At 53.2% G+C, this 19,817-nt stretch overlaps 1 protein-coding gene across 4 annotated transcripts in view; it reads left to right on the forward strand.

Annotated features, from left to right (window-relative positions):
- The window catches only part of Nfatc2 (nuclear factor of activated T cells 2), a 130,285-nt gene that overhangs the window by 19,708 nt on the left and 90,760 nt on the right, over nucleotides 1–19,817 (forward strand). For 3 of the 4 annotated variants that reach the window (XM_006989247.4, XM_006989246.4, XM_006989245.4), the window contains exon 2: nucleotides 15,010–16,045. In XM_006989247.4, the coding sequence (XP_006989309.2) occupies nucleotides 15,010–16,045 (1,036 nt within the window). The remainder of the gene's footprint in view (nucleotides 1–15,009; nucleotides 16,046–19,817) is intronic. The other variant, XM_076571108.1, reaches the window with a different exon arrangement.

Here is a 19,817-nt window from a genome sequence, read left to right on the forward strand (position 1 = left end):
ATCATTGCTTGTTGTTTTTCAGTCTGTTTCCGCTTTCCTTACACTGCTGGGCTCACACTCTTTGAAAAGCTGATGAAAACCACAGATACCACTCACACACACACACACACACACACACACACACACAGGCACGCACGAAGTGGCTCAGTGAACACACATATGTCCTGAGCACAGCATATACAAACATACACCCTTCACCAGTGTCCCCCAGGGCACTGCCTCTCCCAGCTCCCACTGCCATGTGCTTTTTACAACATTTCTCGAGGGAGCCCTGGACCAATCCCTCATGTCACCTGCACTTCAGCTTGAGAACACCTGCTCTCCACCCATTTGCAAGGGACAATGAAAACCTCATCCTTCCAGCAAACACATGGCCTGCTGGCTTTGTGCCAGGCCCAGTGGGTGTGCGGATGAGTGAGACCTGGTCCCTGCTTTTGCCTGGATACCGTGGAGCCAGTATGGGACACGGCCTGGTAAACAAATGGGGACAAATGAGGTGCTGTGATATAGTAACTGGCTTTTGTTGGTGTGACTAAAAATAGGCCTGTATGCTAAGTCAGCTGGCTTGCTGGACACACATGACGTCCAGAGATGCTGCCTTTGTGTCAAGTTAAAGACAAGCCTTAATGAACCTGCTTTAGACAAATTAGGTCTCCAGGTGGCCCAGGAAAAGGGTGCAGAGGCCTGATCAGAGAGGTTCCCGTCATCCTCGCTGCAAAGGCTCACTGTCCCTTATCATTAAGTTCTGATCTGGAGCAGAGGCACACATAGACTCTGAAAACAGCAGCACTCAGATTGTCTCCAGGGCTCGCTAGCCCCAGAAGGTGGTGAGCCAAGTGCAAGAAATGTAGCTCACACATGGGCAATGCAAGACCTCTCTGGAGTCGGGCCACCTGGGGTCCGAGTCTTTGCTCAGCCTACGGCACTCAGCCAGAGGGGGTCTCCAGAGCACCCCAGAGCTGCAGCCTCCAACTGTGTCCAACAGGCTGCCCTCGTGGTAGCCCCTGTATGTGATGACCCTTAGAGGTGGGAGGGTTGGCGCGTCTCTCTTGGGCCTTACACCAGACAAAGGGGACATAAGGGAGAGTTTGCCCCCCTTTTTATCTCTTCTCTCCTTCTTTCTCTCTTCCTCCCTCATCTCATATAGCCCAGGTTGGCCTCAGACTTTCTCTGTAGCCAAGGATGACCTTGAACTCCCCATGCTTCTGACCCCACTTCCCAAGTGCTGGCATTACAGGCATGTACCACTACACCCAGTTTTGTGAGGTGCTAGGGACGGAGCCCCGGGATTTGTGCAAGCTAGGCCAGCACTCTTCAGAGATGAGCCACACCCCCCAGCCCCTGCTTTTGCTTCCTTCTCTGTCATGCGTGCTTCCTGGGGGCACCTCAGCCCTTGTCCCCCGCAGACTGTGCAAGTCAGAGCATCACATGTAAAACTAGAAAGCCCTGGTTTGACCTGTTGGCTCTCTGGAGATTGGGCTGAGCGGAACTGCCAGGCCTGCCGCAAGCAGATCAGTGCTCCTCCATCAGATGGATACAAAGTTGCTAGGGCCCCTTGGAGGGCCGCTGGAGGTCACGTGACTTTGGTTCCTGGCTCGTGTTTCTTATCTGTGCCGTGGGTTGATGAGGACAATGGGCCCCACTGGGGCAGAAGTGAAGGTTCAGCGAGGTGTGGGGATTCCTGCCCCAGCAGCACGGGCTTTGTGACTGTGGACGGGCCCTGACAAATCAGGGTGTCCTAAGCATTCTGGCTCCCGGGTGAGGTGGGGGGGACGGACAGAGAGCCTTTCTCTTCGGCCTTGATGTGTCCTGAACCAGAAGAGCGGATGGACCATGAGGGGTGTGGTGTCTGTTGGCCGCTGGGCTCCACCCGGAGCCTGAGCAAGTCAGCTAACACAGAAGTCTGGTTCTGACTCAAGCCTGTCCATTCTGCTCAGCCCAGGAACCCTGCTGCCTGCAAATGCTTCCTAAGCTGTTCACATTCTGTGGCTGGAAAGTTCTGGAGGCCACTTTGAGGGTGATGTGGGGTGCTCCCAGGTGTTGTGTGCTGAGCCGGGCCCAGAAAGGAGCAGCCTTGAAAATGCAGCTCCATGATGGGTACCCTGTGGCTTTTCCCCAGAGAGGACTTCCTCCCTCCCCAGCACAGGAAACAGCCCCAGGCTCCCAGAGAGCTGTGGCCAACTCCCTTCCCTGGCTGCTGCACCCTTGGACCTAGGGGTTTTGTTGGCAGTTTCCAAACTGAGTCAGGGCATCAGGTAGCTGGAGCCGGGGCTGCTCTGGGACGAGGCAGGCTGCCTGCTGCTCCTCCTGGAGCAGAGGGGACTACCTTTCACTTTCCCTCTGACCTTCAGTTACTGAACTTTCCCCCAAATATACAACAGTAGGGCGATGGTGCCCTGGGCTGGCATGCTGTTAACACAAAGCCACTTCATCTGCATCTCCCATCCCGTGGCATCTCCTCCCAGGGACTTCACGTACAATTCACTTAGTATTCTATAGTTAATAGATTAGAAGGTGTCAGTCAAAGATATGGGCCCCTGAGAAAAATCAAGCGGCTGCTCTTGGGGAAGCTCAGGGCATTGGACCCTGGGGCCCCCAATATCAAAGCCTCATGTAGCGTGCACAGTGCGCACACCCCTGGCTTCAGTAGTGGTTCAGAAGTAATGTCTCCAGAGGCGGCATTGGTGCAGGGGGGAAGGGGGCCCCTTGCTAACAACATGAGCTCCATCCCCAGGACCCATGCGATGAAAGGGAAGGAATGACTCCCACACGTTGTCCTTTGACCCCCACGCGCATATCAGAGCGCATGCACTAATAATAAATTAAAAATGGCACCAGCAAGATGGCTCAATCGATAAAGGTGCTTGTTACCAAGCGGGACGACCTGAATCGAGCCGGGAAACCACACGGCAGAAAGAGAAAACTGGCTTCTGCAGGCATGCATGCATGCACGCACGCACGCACACAAACATTCAAAGGTAAAATGTAAAAAAAAAAAATTATTCTAAAGGAAATTCTTTTTAAAAAGTAAAATGATGCTTCCAAGCGTTCAGAACAGCTTTTTTTTTATTGTGTTTTTTGTTTGTTTGTTTGTTTGTTTGTTTGTATGCTTTTGAAACAGGGCCTTATGTAGCCCAGGCTGGCCTCAAAGTTATTGTCTCCCTCTTCCAAGCACTGGCAAACCAGTTTTCTAGTTTTCTTTTTTGTTGCTGTGATAAAATGCTGACCAAAACCGACACAGGGAGGAAAGGATTTATCTGTCTGACTTTCATGTCCCAATTCCCGTCCATCACTGAGGGAAGTCAGGAGGCTGGGGCAAGAGCTAAAGCAGAGGCCTTGGAGGAACAAGGCTCCCTTCCTCTGGCCTGCTTGGCTGGCTGCCTTTCGTACACAGCCCAGGTCCACCTGTCTAGAGGGGGGCACCTCCCACAGTGGACTAGGCCCTCCCACAGCAATTGGCAGTCAGGAAAGTGTCCCAGAGACATGCGCACAGACCAACCTGATGGGGGCAGATTTTCAGTAGACGTCCCTCATCCCGGGAGTGTCAGATTTACAGCCAAGATCATCCACCACACACAGCTTAGGAAAAGTTGCTGATAGAACCCAGGGCTTCTGCATGCTAACTGCGTGCTAACCCTGTGGCTAACTGAGCCACATCCCCACCCACTAGGTGTTGTTCCTGCCCCCCAACATTTCTGTTGGGCGACTTTCCTGAGCTGCTGACGGGATTTTTTTTTTTTTTTTTTTTTTTTTTGAGGCAGGTTCTCTCACTGACCTGGAGTTTAGCTGGGCTGGCTGCTCAGCAGACCCCTAGGCTTTACCTGGCTCCCCCAGTGCTGGGAATACGAGTGCTCTGCCACCATGCCTGGCTTTTTTTTTTTTTTTTAAATGTGGGTGCTGGGTTTCGAAGTGCAAACACTTTACCAACTGAGCCGTCTCCACATCCCTTGGCATTTCCTTCCAAAGCCCCGTGCCCTGGATTTTAATGTGTTTTCTTGCTGCCTTCTAGCAGACTGAGCTGGAGGCAGAGTGGGGGAGTTCCTTTTCCTGAGAGGGCACTGGGGCCCAGGCTGCCTTCTAATCTAAGGATTTGGAAAAGGGCCTGTCTGAGTTAATAAAGTGCGTTTCTCCCAGCCAGCCCTCCACCGTGAATTTTAATTGAGCTATGCCTGAGCGAGCTTTCGGAAGGCAGGAAAGTGGCCTGCAAGGCATGGGATTTGTCAGGGCCTTATCAAAACAGACCTGCTGGGTATGCCTGTGCCTGCAGAAGGGGCTGCTCCATGAGGGGAGCCCTTTAAGCCCGAAATGCTTGAGCAGTCATCTTAAAGGTGAGGGAGGTGGGTGTTTGCCTGCCTAATCCTCAGAAGGTGGGCTGCAGGTCTGAAATCCACAGGGCTGATGTCACCTCTGCTGGATGGATTGGGAGGAATGTCTTAATGACCAGGTGTGTGTGTTTGGGAGGGGGGAAGTGATCTGATTAAGCATGCCCACCTCTGGAAACCTGGCATCCATGTTCTATGTGCTGGGTGGGGCGGGGGTTAATAAGACACATCCCCCGTCAGTAAGGTATTGGTGTGTTTGGTCTGAGTCCCTGTTGAGGGTTCCATGGCCTCATGGTCACCAAGAGGAAGCTTTGCTTGCAGGGGTCAAGCTTTTGAGGGACTGGGAATGAGTGAGGGGGTCTCAGCTCCTGGAGGAGGCTAGGGTGGACAGAGGCTGCAAGGAAGTCAATGGCTCTCTGGCCTCATCCCTTCCTGCCAGACTGCCACGGAGTGGATGGGCTTTGTCTGTGGGAGGATTATCTGAAGGCTATTTTTGGTGAATTCTTCTGACCAGATCTTCCTTCTCCTTTTGCTGAGGAAGTTCTCTCACCAGCTCTCCAGATCACACACAGGCTTGCTCTCCAGATCACAGGCTTGCTCTCCAGGACCTGTGGAGAGGGGGTGGTTGATGAAGAAATGAAGTGGTATTCACATGAAGCGGTACCCCCGCCCCGCCCCCCGCCCCCCACTTCTGAGAAAGAAACCTATTGAGCCATACAGGAGAATCCAAACTGAGCAGAAGTGAGGCAGGGACATCCTTGACTGTGTGACTCTGTTTCTGTGACATTCGAGGCCACTCAAGCCAGTCTAGGACTAGAGAGTTCAGGTAGTTTGCTTATTGGCTGGGCTTGGGGGAAGGAAGCCCCTGGGGCAATAAGTCTTGGGTAGGTGTGCGTGTTCGTGGGTGCATGTGTGTGTAAAAAGCATGACGTAGCTATTCAGTATTACCGAGTGGCACTGCATCAGCGATGTCTATTTTTTGTAAGTGTGACCTTGGGGGATTCCCTGCATCTGAGCCTCAAGTTTCCCCATCCCTCGCAGTGAGGTGTTGCTGATGCTGGCCTCTAGCTTGTTATAAGCTGCTGAAAGGGAACACATGCAGGCTGGAGGCATAGTGGACATCAGAAAGACAGCAAGCAAGAAGGTGACTTGGATTCCTGAAGGCAGGAGACCCCCCCTCCCCCAGTACCTCAACTGCCAAAGCGCCCCTGGTCCTCTGCTCAAGGGAGGCCTTGAGGCTTGCGGGGCACACATGCCTGGCATCTTCCCAAGCAGCCCAGGACACCATGTTTTTGCAAGCCTCCTGCCAGCTGCTGCTCTGCTGGACTCCTTGCTCTGGGACCCTCCCCTCCTGTGTCAGCGTCGTCGGCGCCTGGCTTGGTGGCAGACTGCCGGAGGTACTGCCGAAGCTGCCTCTGTCTGTCTGGTGAAGGCAGACAGCTGTCTTCTCTGGGGCAAGGTCAGAAAAGATGAGAGGGTGCCAGGAGGCCTCTGCCAGCACCTCCATGCTGGCGAGACGAGAGGGTAAACGTCCCTCGCCTTCTCTGGTGTTCTTGGACCCACTGATGGGGTGGAATTTCTCATCTTTCAGGGCCTGTCTGTATGTGTCACCTCTGAATAAAGGGTGTGACAACCTGGATCTTCTCCTTCACACACATGACTCATTTATGGGGAAGCCTGTTACAGCTGCCCTCTGTGCGCGGTGAGGGAGGGGGCAGGGGACTGGGGACTTGGGGGAGGTCGAGAGCCGCCTTCATTTCTTACAGGCCATTGGTGACTCTTGACAATGCTTCTTCCCAGATGGGAAATCCACCCGCGGCCTTCCTGCCCTGCGGTGTGGTTCCTGCAGCCACAAGAGTTTAGGGGAGTCACAGGCTTCGATCCCTCTCCTTGCTGCCAATCTGTGTTGCCTGGCTATGGCACATGGGCGTTACCATGGCGACAGACTGTGATACCTCAGAGCCAGACCTCAGATGTGAGCTCATGAAGGGGTGGGTGGGTTGGAATAGCCTGGACAGGGACCCCCAGATCTGCAGCCCATCCTGCTGTGGGGCTGTGTCCCCTCCCCCTACAGGCACTTCCTACAGGTTCCCTAGTGAGGTCTCTATTTTTGTCATTCGATTCCACTTCCTAAAAATTCTGCCTGCCTGGACTTAGACACTTGAAAGGCTGTTTCCACAGTGTTCCTCCGTATGTGTGTGTGTGTGTGTGTGTGTGTATGTGGAGTGTGTGTGTGTGGTGTGTAAGTGTGCTCTGTGTGTGGGTGGTGTGTATATGTGTGTTGTGTGTGGTGTGGTGTATAGGTATGCTGTGTGTGTGTGTGTGTGCTGTGTGTCTGTGCTGTGTGTGTGTGTGTGCGCGTGCGTGCGTGCGTGCGTGCGTGTGTGTGTGTGTGTGTGTGTGTGCGTGATGTGTGGTTTTCTTTTGGGGCAGGGTTACAGGTTGACCTGGAGTTCACTATGTAACCCAGGCTGGTCTCAAACTCTGAGAAACTGTCCTGCCTCAACTTCCAAATTCTGGGACTATAATGTGCCCTGGTTTTCTTTCTTCTTTTTTTTCCCCCCAAAGCTCCCTGTTGGCCAGCACCCTGGCAGTGAGTGGGTTCTGGCCTTGACCATGGGTCCGTTCTTGAGCATGAGCAGCGGGCAGGAAGCAGAAGAGGAGTGGCTGGTGGAGACAGTGGCTAGAGTGTGAATTTAACTCTCCCTTTGGGGCGAACAGAAAGGCTGAGAACTTTCTAGAAGAAAAGAATTGGGATCTTAGGTTGTCAGGCCAACACCGGCCCCACAGCAGGCTCTGTCCTGGGGGCCCCTCATTTCTCTGTGTCATAGTTAAGGTGTCACCCTTCCAGAAATAGTCTCTTTCACTGGAAGTGGAGCTCAGTAGTGGTTGTGGGGGTGGGTGGAAGGGCCAGGTTGCCTCAGACTGTCTTGGCTCTGCAGCTTAAAAGCTGTGCAACTTTGGGCAGATTACTCACCCTCTCTGACCCTCATTTTCCCCATGTGTAAAACTGGGAGAGCTATATTGCTTATTTCATGGTGTTCTTGTGAGAAAACCCCACAGGTCTATGTTGGTTGTGTGTGCTGGTCTTGGGCATAAAGCAAAAGGCACAGGTGTGTTGACTCTTGACACTTCTGTTATGACAAGCAGCTACGGAGTCACTGTCACTTCAGAGGGAGTTAGTGACTGCACTCCCAGGCCTCTGGGGGATGGGTGTGAGGGGCACAAGTCTCAGGAGGGAGAGTGCTGGAGGCTTTCTCTAGCTACTTACTTCTCACACTTCTAGAGGTCAGCACAGTCTGGGATGCAAAGAGAATTCTTGAAGTGCTGACTGGTCCGTTTTATTTTTATAAAATTCCTTCCTCTTTTACAAAATGCTTTTGAAGAGGTTGAGGCTAGCGTGAGCCACACTGTCGAGTCACATAGGGAAGCCATAGCAGGGGAGGTCTGAACTGTTGCTTAGAAGATTTCCTGGGTGTCTGTTGTATATGTGTTTGGGGCTCCACACACATATGGAGTAGACACACAAAGTAGTGTATTACCCATGAGGACAGAGTGTACCAGGCCTCACGTCAGGGATGAGGCTGAGTCCTGGGCCCTTTGGACTCCGTGAACTAAGAGGTGCCCAATCCCCTCTGAGTAGCCTCTCACTCCTGGTAGGCTGGCCCAGCCCCTGGCAGGCAGACTTGTCCTGCAGTTCCAGGGACACTGGCAGAGGATCCCCAAGTCTTCTCAGGGCCCAGATGTTGATTGAGCCCCAGGACCTGGTGAGAGATAACTTCAGGGGTCAGTTGTAGAACCAAATGGCCAGCAGAAGCCGTGGGGAGCCAGAGAGACAAGAATGAGCAAGGTGTACAGCTCCTGGAGGTGGCCGAGCAGCCGAGGATGCTTCCTCAGGCTCCAGGGTGTGGCTTACAGCCGATACTTCAGGCAGACTCAGCCTCTGCAGAGTGCAGGAAGTGTGGGTTGGAGCTGCAAAGCCCAGAGCCACAAGCCCCAGCCTCAGTTGGTCTTGCAAGGCTAGGGGAGGGGACAGCTGGGTGGCCAGCTGTGAGAGTGGGTGGGGCAACCGATCAGCTCCACACCAGCCCTTGCTGTAGAGTATCCTTAGGTTGTAGTAGATCCAGAACCCCCAGCTCAGGGTGGATATGCTCAACCGGATCCCGCTAAGGACTCTGGGTAGGTGAAACCAGCTCCCTGTGCCTCCATCTCCTTGTCTGTGGAAGGCAAGCAACTGTCCCTGCCGCTCAGGTAGATGTGAGTGTTAAATGCCGTACCACGTGCAATGTGCTGACTCCAGCGGCTGGTGGGTCCATTTCCAGCATTTTAGCTACTCCACCTCTGCATTTTTTGTATAATTAGCATAATATAATAATATTGAGCTTCAGAAAGCTCACCTTCCTGGGGTAGAGGGACAAATCAGTGACTCTGTCAGTGGCTCTCACCATAGCACTCCTGAGGAGTTGAACTTAGAAGTTGCTGTCGTCCATTCTGGCTACTCAGGTACCTGTCTTGATAGACAGCCAGCAGCCCAGGAGGAGGGTGCTGGAGGCATGGAAGGGAATTCTGGGCAAGGGTAACATCGAATGCCAAGTGTGTGTATGTGTTGGGGAAAGGGGAAGAGAGAGGACCCAGAGCAGCCATGGCTCCTGCCTTCTTCCTTCCTTTGGGGACTGACATCTCAAGGGAAGGCCAGACATCTCTCATGGCGGGTGGCATGGAGATAGGCCACCAAGAGTGCACGGCACATAGAGAGCCATAAAGAGGAACTGTTCCCTCTTTAAAAAATATTTATTTTATGTTTTGCCTGTGCACCATGTATGTGCCTGGTACCCTCGAAGATCAGAAGAAGGTGTCAGGTCCCCTGGAAGTGGAGTTACAGATGGTTGTGAGCTGCCATGTGGGTGCTGGGAATTGAACTTGGGTCCTCTGGAAGCAACCAGTGTTTTTGACCGTGAGCCTTCTCTGCAGCCCCAAGCTGTTTTCTCTTTGAGTTGGGAGAAATGGTGTCTCAGTGGTGTGCTACCAAGTCCTGAGTGCCTTTCTAACCCATAGGTTCCCCTCTGCCGCCCGCACACCTTCACACGGGCACACTTGGCAAGCTCACAGCCGCCTGCACACCTTCACACGGGCACACTTGGCTCACAGCCGCCTGCACACCTTCACACGGGCACACTTGGCAGGCTCACACCCTCCTGCACACCTTCACACGGGTACACTTGGCAGGCTCACAGCTGCTTGCACACCTTCACACGGGCACACTTGGCAGGCTCACAGCCGCCTGCACACCTTCACACGGGTACACTTGGCAGGCTCACAGAAAACCGTGCTGCCTTGATGGTGCTAGCAAAACAAGATGTTTAGTGTTTGACAAAGCCCAGCCACCTCTGCCTGCCACACAAATTATACCTCAAAGAAAAACCTTGTGGGAGGGAGGAGGTGAAATGCAGGCTTCGAGCCTTTGCCCGGATGGCTTGCTTGAACGTAGTTACCTTTTTGGCGGGGGTTAGGGGTGTCGTACTACAGATTAAACAGCCTCACATATGGTAGGCATGTGTTTCATCACTGAGATACCCTACCCCCAGCCCTCTTTACATTTTTAATTTTGACATAGGGTTTCACTAAATTGTCCATGCTGGCCTTGAACTCACTCTGTAGTTCAGGCAGGCTCTGAACTAGGCAATGCTCCTGCCTCAGCCTCCCAGAGTGGTGTGAACATTCCTTTTAAAATAAAAGTTATGGTGTGGGGCTGAACAGATGGCTCAGTGGTTAAGAGCACTTGCTGTTCTTCCAGAGAACTAGAGCGTTCATGTCAGCTAGCTAGCCCACAACCATTTGTAACTCCAGCTTTGGGGAGCTCTGATACCCTCTTCTGGCCTCTGTGAACATGTGCACTCACATTCACAGACACAGACACAGGCACAGGCACAGGCACACGCACACGCACACGCACACGCACACACACACACACACACACACACACACACACTTCATGTTCAAAAGAAGAGAGTGGGCTTGAGCAGACACAGTAAGTCATAATATGTATAGACAGTGCCACCGACAGCCAAGATCATGCAAAGAGGTTTATGGAAACCCTCCTAAGAAAATCGGCAGCAACGTGGTTCTGAGATCTGCCGGCTTCCATCTGGGCTCTGGGCAGGTGAGGGCAGTGAGACCCAGCAGGCACATGGACTGTTTCCAAAGAGCCCAAGAGTGAGGATCCCAGCCACTCACGGAAAGATGTTAATGGCTGGCCATTTGTGAGATTTGCTGTCAAATCCCTGAGAAGGCAAAGGCTGTTCATTACCTTCACACTCGCGCTTGCTGTTAAACATTTATAGACTTGGGGGGAGAAGAGAGAGGGGGGAAGGAAACTGCCACCAGGATGGATTAAACCAGTGTAAACACTGCAGTACTAGGCTCAGTGGGGCCGGTTGCTCCTTGGAGCCCCCATCTGCGTGTGGTGTGTGTGTGTGTGTGTGTGTGTGTGTGTGTGTGTGTGTGTGTGTGTGTGTGTGTGTGTGTTGGTTTCTTGAGACAAGGTCCTACTTTGTAGTCCAGGCTGTCTCTGAACACACAGCCTTTCTCCTGCCTCAGCCTCCTGAGTGCTGGGATTGTGGGCACTACCACACCCCATGCTGGGTCTGCGCCGCCTCCGGTTCTGGATTGCTATGTTTTTGAGGCAGAGTCTAATATGGCTGGAATTTCTGTGCAGGGCTGGTTCCTGGATTGTAAGGAATGGGTTCTCAGAACATCATTGAACATGGATTTGATGCTGATTGGCCTGTAGGTTAGACATCTGTGCTCTGTGTGCTCTCTGCCAGGAAGGTGTGTGTGTGTGTGTGTGTGTGTGTGTGTGTGTGTGTGTGTGTGTGTGTGTGTGTGTGCACGCACACACAGCACCAGCTCAAGTCCAGATGCATCTTCACCCTGGCTGTGCCTCATACGAACTCTAGTCCTGCAGACCCAAGCTAGAAAAATCAAAGCCGTGAAGGAGTCAGATGTGCTTTCCCCCTGTTCTAAGTGAGGCCGTGGCACCTGGAGTGGGTGGGGACTTTTCTTCCGCCACTAGCCAGTTAGTGGCAGAGCAGGCCTGGCTTCTGTTTCCCTCCCTGTCAGCAGAGTTTCATCGTCACATGTTATGTTCCATGTCACCCCCACCTCCCGCCACCTGCTCCACAGAAGCTAATTGTGTTTGGGAAATTTAAGTTTGTTTGCTCTGCAGAAAGTTTCCTTTTTGCAGGGCTGGGAGATGGCTCAGTGGGTAAGCAGGAGGACCCGAGTTCGAATCCCAGCACCCACGTAAAAGAGCTTGCACAGCTGCACACCCCTGGAACTCCAATGCTGCTAGGTAGAGATAGGAGGTCATTGGGGCTTGGTGGCACCAGCTGAGTTCGAAGTTCAGTGAGAGACCCTGTCTCAATGGGACTAAGGTGGAAAGTGACAGAACAGAACACCTGATGTCCTCCTCTGGCCTCTGCATGTGCCTAGGTGTGCACACATGCACACACGTGTGCACATCCCTCCCAGATGTGCCCCTCCCCTTTTAGACAACCCACCCACCCCATGTTCACCTTGCCCTTTCTTCAATGCTGAATCTTAGTGGCCACTGCGGCTTGGTGCAGAAGGACTTTTCCTGGTCACTTTAGAATGAACCAGAGCCTCCCCGGCCCAGAGCTGCAGACACTAACCTCCCCCTTATTCCTCTCCCACAGATGCGAGCGTCCACATGGGGTGCATTTCTGAATGGTGTTCAGGGCTCTGGGACACATTTGGGGTTTTGACAGATCTTCCTCTCCAGTCACCCCTCTCTAGAGATGGTGTCCTCTGCCTCATGGTCAGGCAGTGACATTTTGGAGGAGTGATGTCAGTGTCCCAGGTGGCTTTTATGGGGATTCATTCCTTTACTGAGGAATGCTGGCATTCCTCTCTGTTGAGGGCCCACCTTGTACCAGCTCCCATTCAGATGGCAGAGGCTCAGTGTGCCTCAGGAGAGTCCTCATGGCACCTCTGATTAGGAGAGAGGTGGACTTGCTAGTTAGTTGATGATGCCACAATTGCTTCACTAGAATTGGGAGACATACGGGGTTGGAGCGGGCACCCCTGGGAGGAGTGAGCTTTTCAAGCTCTCTGGGAACACAGGGACAGAGGCAGAGCCTGCGGACATGAGTGGGCTTTAGAGGGAATAGCAGCTGCAAAGTCCTGGGGCCAGAAGGAAGTGGGTACTTCCCCCAAACCCCATTTTGCCTGGAGTCCCAAGAGAGGAAAGGCCGAGGGTGGGTAGACAGACCCCAGCCATGCTGGCCCAAGTCCTCATGTTAAGAGTGGTGGGCAGCCCTTTGGGAGCACTCATCTGGAATGGGGGCACCATCTGGGCATTCTGAGGTCAGTTCAGCTAAGCTGCAGTACACTTCCTTTATTGTGGCCCAGAAAAGGCCCAGAAAGGTCATGGATCACCAGGGTGTCTAGCCTAGCTCCCCGGAGCAGGAGACCCCATTCCTGGCTTGCAGGAGCCCGGGGCATGGCTCTTTCATTCATTCTCTTCATCACGTCACAGTGTTGTGGAGGCCTGTCAGTACCAGGCACTGTGGCGGGTGCCAGGCAAACAACACCAACCTACAGTGGCTGTGGGCACAGCCTCAGTCAGGAGTAGAACTACCAACCTCCGTAAAGGGCCAGAGAGTAAATATTTTAAGATTTGTGGTTCATATCGACCCTGCCAGAGCTCTCAGCTCTCCAGTGAAGAAGCAAGCCGTAGGCTCTATCAGCAGACACAATGTGGGCCCTTGGGGTGTGCTTTGCCCGGCCCTGGTTTAGCACGACAAGTTCACTAAACCCATGCATCAGAAGCGGTGGGAGCCGGTAGTGGGTGCAAAGGAGGCGTGGCAGGAGATGGGGTTGGGGACGATCTTTTGGGGGGACAGTCTATGGAGGTGCTTGGAGAACAGATACGTGAAATAAGGAAGATCTTGAAGGGAGAGGAGACAGCTCTCTCAAGGACTCTGAGCAGGAAGTGCTTGATAAGAGGTCAGTGGGGCTGTCTCTGAGCTGTTTGGGGGCATGGGGCACAGGTGGAGTGGATAGACAGGCTGGTGACAGGGACAAACTGGGCCCATGACGACCTCAGGCCCGATCTACAGGGCCAGAGGAAGCAACGAAGGACAGTTTCCCAGAGTGGACATCGGACAGAGGGGACTTGGGGAGACTGAGGTAGAAGAGGGGCTTGACTCAAGATGGACATGGGGTGCAGGGGATACTGAGGCCTGGTCTGTGTGTTGGGAGGTCAGAGGTCAGGATTTGTCGGTGGCTGGGGTAGGAGTCCCGAGAGTTGAGGAGCCAAGGCTGACCACATTCCTGATGGAGAAGGGAGAGCCTTGAGGAAGAGTCGGTGTGGGGTGGTGGGGACCGCCATCCCTTGGTGGCTCTGCAGAAATTCCCCAGTGAGGAATGTAAGGGACCAGGCTTGGAGATCAAGGGACAGAGTGAGGTGACTGAGCAGCATGGTCTGCTGGAGTGACACTCTTTTCAGTGGTGGGCCCTTGAGATGGGACAGCAGAGACCCAAGATGGCCGCTGCTGTTTAAGTCTCCCTGCATCTCCTCCCACTAACAGTTTGGGGGCCCCGTAGCCATGATCCTGACTTTTGGGAACTAAGGGGATCCTCTGAAGGAGTTCTGAGCCTACTAATTCCATGTCTTTGGGGATTCTTGTCCCCTCCTGGGTCACATCTATAAAGGGACATGAAGGAGCAGGTAACCCTGGTTCTAGAAAGTTTCTCACACTTGGGTGTGGACATAGACAGACACAGACTCCACGGATCCTAGAATCCCTGTGGCCCCTCTGCGTCCCATGGCCACATCATAGGTGTGAAAGGAGGAGGCCAATTGCAGCCCCGGAGAGAGCAAACTCTAGTCATGGGGCTGTGATCCACACGGACACGAAGTAACCTCACTGGGGAGGGAGGCTCAGAGTGCAGATACGTAGCTGGAGCACTCACCGTTCGGCTGTGGTCTGTGGTGCTGTGAGCTGTGGAGATATAAAATTCACTGTAACAACTTGCACTGTGTTCATGCAGGTGTGCATGGTGTGTATGGGTGTGCACGTACATATGCATACATGCACACGGAGGCCAGATTTGGTGTTGGATGTCTTCCTCAGAGGCTCGCCACCTTCTTTTTTACCACAGGGTCTCTCCCTGAACCTGTAGTTCATGGATTTGAGTACACGAGCAGGCCAGTGAGCTCTGGGGATCCCCATCTCTGCGTCCCCAGTGCTGGGGTTACAAGGATGTACTGTCTTGCCTGACTTTTATGTAGGCTCTGGGATTCAAACCTGGGTCCTCATACTTGCATGGCAGGTAGTTTATGCACCAAACCATCTCTCCAGCCCCTAAAATGCGCTTCTGAGGGGCAGGTTTAGGTTCAGCCTGGAGGCTACTAGGTCCCTTTGCCTTCCACACTCCAGGCAGCTACTCGGGCTGGTGTAGCCAACGCCTGTCGTCCTGGACTCTCTTGAGGGAATTTGGGATCAAGTAGCTTCTTCACTTGACTTGTGGCAAGCTCAGGGTTTGGCATGGTGGGGTACTGGAACCAGCCAGCGACAGGAGCCCACGCCCACCCATGACTGTGACTCTGCACCCCGGTTCTGCTTTAGAGGCTTAAAGACCCCCTCCCCCCTTCTCTTTCCAGAAGAACCGAACGCACATAATGCCATCAGCTCACCCTCCGGACTCGCATACCCGGATGATGTCCCGGACTATGGCCTCAAGCCAGTCAACCCCCTCGCCAGTCTCTCTGGCGAGCCCCCCGGCCGGTTTGGAGAGCCGGATAGGCTAGGGTTCCAGAACTTTCTGAGCCCCGCCAAGCCAGCGGGGGCTTCGGGCCCGAGCCCTCGGATCGAGATCACTCCGTCCCACGAACTGATGCAGGCAGGGGGGGCCCTCCGCGGGAGAGACGCCGGCCTGCCCCCCGAGCAGCCGGCCCTGGCCCTGGCCGGCCTGGCCGCCGGCCCGCGGTTCACGCTGCCCGTGCCCGGCTTCGAGGGCTACCGCGAGCCGCTTTGCTTGAGCCCCGCTAGCAGCGGCTCCTCCGCCAGCTTCATTTCTGACACCTTCTCCCCCTACACCTCGCCCTGCGTCTCGCCCAATAACGCCGGGCCCGACGACCTGTGCCCCCAGTTTCAAAACATCCCTGCTCATTATTCCCCCAGAACCTCTCCAATAATGTCACCTCGAACCAGCCTCGCCGAGGACAGCTGCCTGGGCCGACACTCGCCCGTGCCCCGTCCGGCGTCCCGCTCCTCCTCACCCGGTGCCAAGCGGAGGCATTCGTGCGCAGAGGCCTTGGTGGCCCCCCTGCCCGCAGCCTCGCCCCAGCGCTCCCGGAGCCCCTCGCCCCAGCCCTCGCCGCACGTGGCACCCCAGGACGACGGCATCTCCGCTGGGTTCCCCCCCACGGCTGGCTCTGCTGTTCTCATGGATGCCCTCAACAGCCTGGCCACCGACTCGCCCTGCGGGATCCCCTCCAAGATATGGAAGACCAGCCCTGACCCGACCCCCGTGTCCACCGCGCCGTCCAAGGCGGGCCTGGCGCGCCACATCTACCCCGCCGTGGAGTTCCTGGGGCCTTGTGAGCAGGAGGAGGGGAGGAATTCTGCTCCCGAGTCCATCCTGCTGGTACCACCCACCTGGCCCAAGCAGCTGGTGCCGGCCATTCCCATCTGCAGGTGAGTGGGGCTTTGAGAGCTGTGTGTGCCCACGTGCACTCCAGGAGCTAGCTGGCTTTCTTGTTATTTACCCGGAATTTAGTCACATGGATGTCATTTAAATCCTGGCTTAGACACCTCGCTGGCTCTGAGTACCTGAGAAGGATGTTTGTTAGCTTCCCCCCAAGCCTTAGTTTGCCCATCTGTAAAATGGGTAACATGAGTGTCTCTGATGCAGCAGGCGGTTGTGGGAGTTATTGGACAATATGTGTGATGGCTGTCCCCTAGGACACATCATTTACTCCTTCATTCAGCAAGTACTTATAAAGTTCCTACTGTGTGCTGGATTCCTTTACAGTACTGATAGCTGTGAGCTGGCCAAAGAGTGGACCTCAGCACGGAACACCCGTTTCCTCATTCTAAGAGGAACCATGTGTGAGGGGCATCTATTGCTGCTCGGTGATGAGGAGGCCCACAGAACAATAAATTGCACAGGGCTCAGTCCTCAAATAGCTTCAGAACCTGGCAGGCCGAAGCGATGAGTGTGGCTCCCAGGGTAGAGGCTTCGGGATGTGTGAGGACTGAATGTGTGTCCCGGCTCTGCCATTCACTGCCGGTGTGGACGTGGGCATTGTGCCGTCCTTCTGCTGTGCCTGTGACAGACATTGATACACAATCATGATTCTCTCATTGAGCACACTTAGAGACTGTTCCCAGAGCAGACATCACTAATCAACCAGGCCTCCCCTACCCCAACCCCTGCATGTTTACTGAGCACTTCTTTGGGCCTTGTTCATTTCCTGTGAGATGAGCATAGAGCAGTACCTACCTCACAGTGACTTTTTTTTTTTCCTTTGAGAACTAGTTAAAATGACACACGTCAGGGTCCTGGCTTAGAGCCCGTCAGAGTCAGAGCTCAGAAGAGGGACAGCGGCTGCCATCACGTTCTTATGGGGCATCTTAGTTTCTTTCTGTTTGCTGCACTGAAACACCCGACGGATGACACTTAAGGAAGGAAGGGCCCACAGGTCCCGGGTGCAGCCCATCGGTGGGCGAGTGAAAGCGTCAGGTGCCCGAAATGGCTGCTCACGTCACGTCTACGGACGAATGCTTGTGTACAACTTTCTTTTTCCTTTTTATACAGTCCAGGATCCCAGCCTAGGGAATGGTGCCTCTCACTGTGGGTGGATCTTCCCACCTTAATCTCATCAAGATGATGTGGGCACACCTAGTGGCCTGTCTCCCAGGTGATTCCAGAGCTCACGTTGACAGTTGAGATGAGCCATCTCTCTGGAGCTTTAGGAAGGGCTTCTTTGCTGACAGGCCTGTGCCAGGAGATTAATCTCATGGTGGAGTGATGGTGGTGACATCCGTAACCACCGACATCCAAGGAGGCCTGCTGTGCCAGCAGTGCTCTGTGTAGCATCTCGCTTTTTCCTCATGTGAACCTGGGCTGGTGTTATTTGGCATTTAAAAAAAAAAACTTCGTTTGGATGCTGAGAAGGAGGTGACTGAGGGGACATGGACTGCCCTCTCCTCTCTGCTTTGTCTGCCAGCTGAAGCACAGGTGGCCCGGGCTGTCACCATCACCTGTGTGCTGCCCACATGGTTTTAACAAATGGAACTTTCTCACCTGATAAAGCATTGTGTTGAATTGGGGGGGGGGCCTGACTAAGCTTGTCAGCACCTCACAGGCTGCGCTGAGTGGGAAAGAATGCGCTTGATAGATGGATGGTCTCTGCCATGAGTGCAAATCAGGATGTGCCAAGGAACCTGTGGAGGCCCACAAAGGTTCCTAGTGAGATCTGAGCTTGCTTTATCAGCAGAGCTGCATTAGAGGATTGCTTGTCCATGTGCATGGTTTCTAGGTGATTGGAAGGGTCTGCACTTGGCTGAGTTAGGGGGAAGTCTTTTGCTCCACCCCTTGGCATTCCTATAAAAAGCCCTTTAGAAGAGACAGGAGGGGCCGGGGGATAAGGATCCAGGCCCTCCCAAGGCTATCTTGTGTTCTGTTTCTTTCCCCTCTATCCTTCTGTCTAAGTCTCTTATCCCTCGCTCCTCAAGAGTACCCTGGGGTAAAATGTGGGAGTCCGTCTCCCAGTGGGGCTCCCACAGGAACACATGTATGTGCCACTTCAGAGAACTTTTGAGTGTGTCAGTCTTTGAAATGAAACTGCTTGTCTGCCCACCTACCCACCTACCCACCTACTCATCAATCCATCTACCCACCTGTCTCTCCATCCATCCATTTATCCACCAACCTATCCATCCATCCATCATCCATCCATCCATCCATTTATTCATCATCCATCTATTCATCCATCCATTTATCCATCATCCATCCATCCATCCATCCATCCATCCATCCATCATCCCAGGCATCTATGCCATCTACCCACTTAATATTTTCTGAGATCCTACCCAATGCAAGGGTTGCTCTAAATCATTCTATGGTGAGACTTTTCTCAGGCCCTTTTAAAAATAAGTTAGTAAGACAAGAGCCATGTGGAGATGAGAGGGTGTCCTAGACTCGGAGTTAAGGGACTAGAGTTGGAGCCTAGCCCATGTCTCACCCTGTGATCTTAGGTAACGTTTTGTTTCCTGAGACACAGAAGGAAGGTTCTGGGTAGATTTTCAAGACCTTGGTTGACTTTTTAATGACATAATTCTAAGCCATGTTGAGTAGCTGTTGTATATACTGGGTGGCATTGAGACTCCAGGAAAATGAAACTTAAAACCTGCCCTCAAGGTTTGCTCTCTACATCTGACACCATAGGCAAATCAGAGAGTCCATAGAAAATGATGTGTGTGTGTGTGTGGTGTGGTGTGTGTGTATAGCACATATATGTGTGTATGTGTCCCTGTATATGTGTGTGGTGTGTGTGCATGTACATGCATGTATATGTATGTGTGTGGTGTGTATATGTGTGTGCCTGTACACGTGTGTGTATTTTCAAAGGAAAACCATTAGTGCTAGTGTCATTGACTGCTCTGATGCTAAGATCCCCATAGGATTCCAGTATACCCACTTCACAATTGAGGGAACTGAGACCCAGGGAGTTGCAGGTATCTGCTCAAAGTCACAGGGGAGTCAGTGTTAGGGCTGGGACTTGAACTTGGGGGTGGAACTCCAGTCATGATATGGTTGTCCCTTTGCACTTTACATCGGGTTTACATAGTTGGTTCACTCATAGCCAAGCTAGATTCCTCTCTGGGCTTCTGGGATGCATTGCTCTGTGGCCCATCAATTAGTTATTGTGAGTGGACCTGAACTCACTCCCAAATGCACTGCTAGTCAAGATAATCAAATACAGAAACTCTCTCACTTATCCCCTGGTCTCTTCGCTGTATGACTATAGCAGATTGTGCCTAAGAAAGGTGATGTACTTAAGTCCATGGTGAAGTCAGGACACACTCCCACTTGCCACTGAAGCATCCCTGCACTCACATTTGCCCTTTGGAGAAGGAAGTTTTGAGAGGTTGATGTTGTGTTCTTCATGATTCCTGAAGGAGAAGCCATAACAGCCACTGGAAACATGCAGGAGCCAACCCATAATGAAATTCGCTTCATACCCCATGAAGCCAGCCACATTGTCTTCATCGGGATAAAAATGAAAGCAAGGGGAGGCCTCTGCCTTGTGAAGAGCTCCCCCATCATGTCTGAGCAATTTGTAGCCCTCAGCACTCAGCATTTATTCCCCCATCCCTGGGTACAGTTTCCAGAAAAGGTGCCGTTTACATTTAGTGTACAGACGGACTGATGTGGTTTTCCATCCTCATGACCTGGTCTTTC

This window comes from Peromyscus maniculatus, chromosome 4 (genome assembly GCF_049852395.1).
Source record: "Peromyscus maniculatus bairdii isolate BWxNUB_F1_BW_parent chromosome 4, HU_Pman_BW_mat_3.1, whole genome shotgun sequence".
In the NCBI taxonomy this organism is placed as follows: domain Eukaryota; kingdom Metazoa; phylum Chordata; class Mammalia; order Rodentia; family Cricetidae; genus Peromyscus; species Peromyscus maniculatus.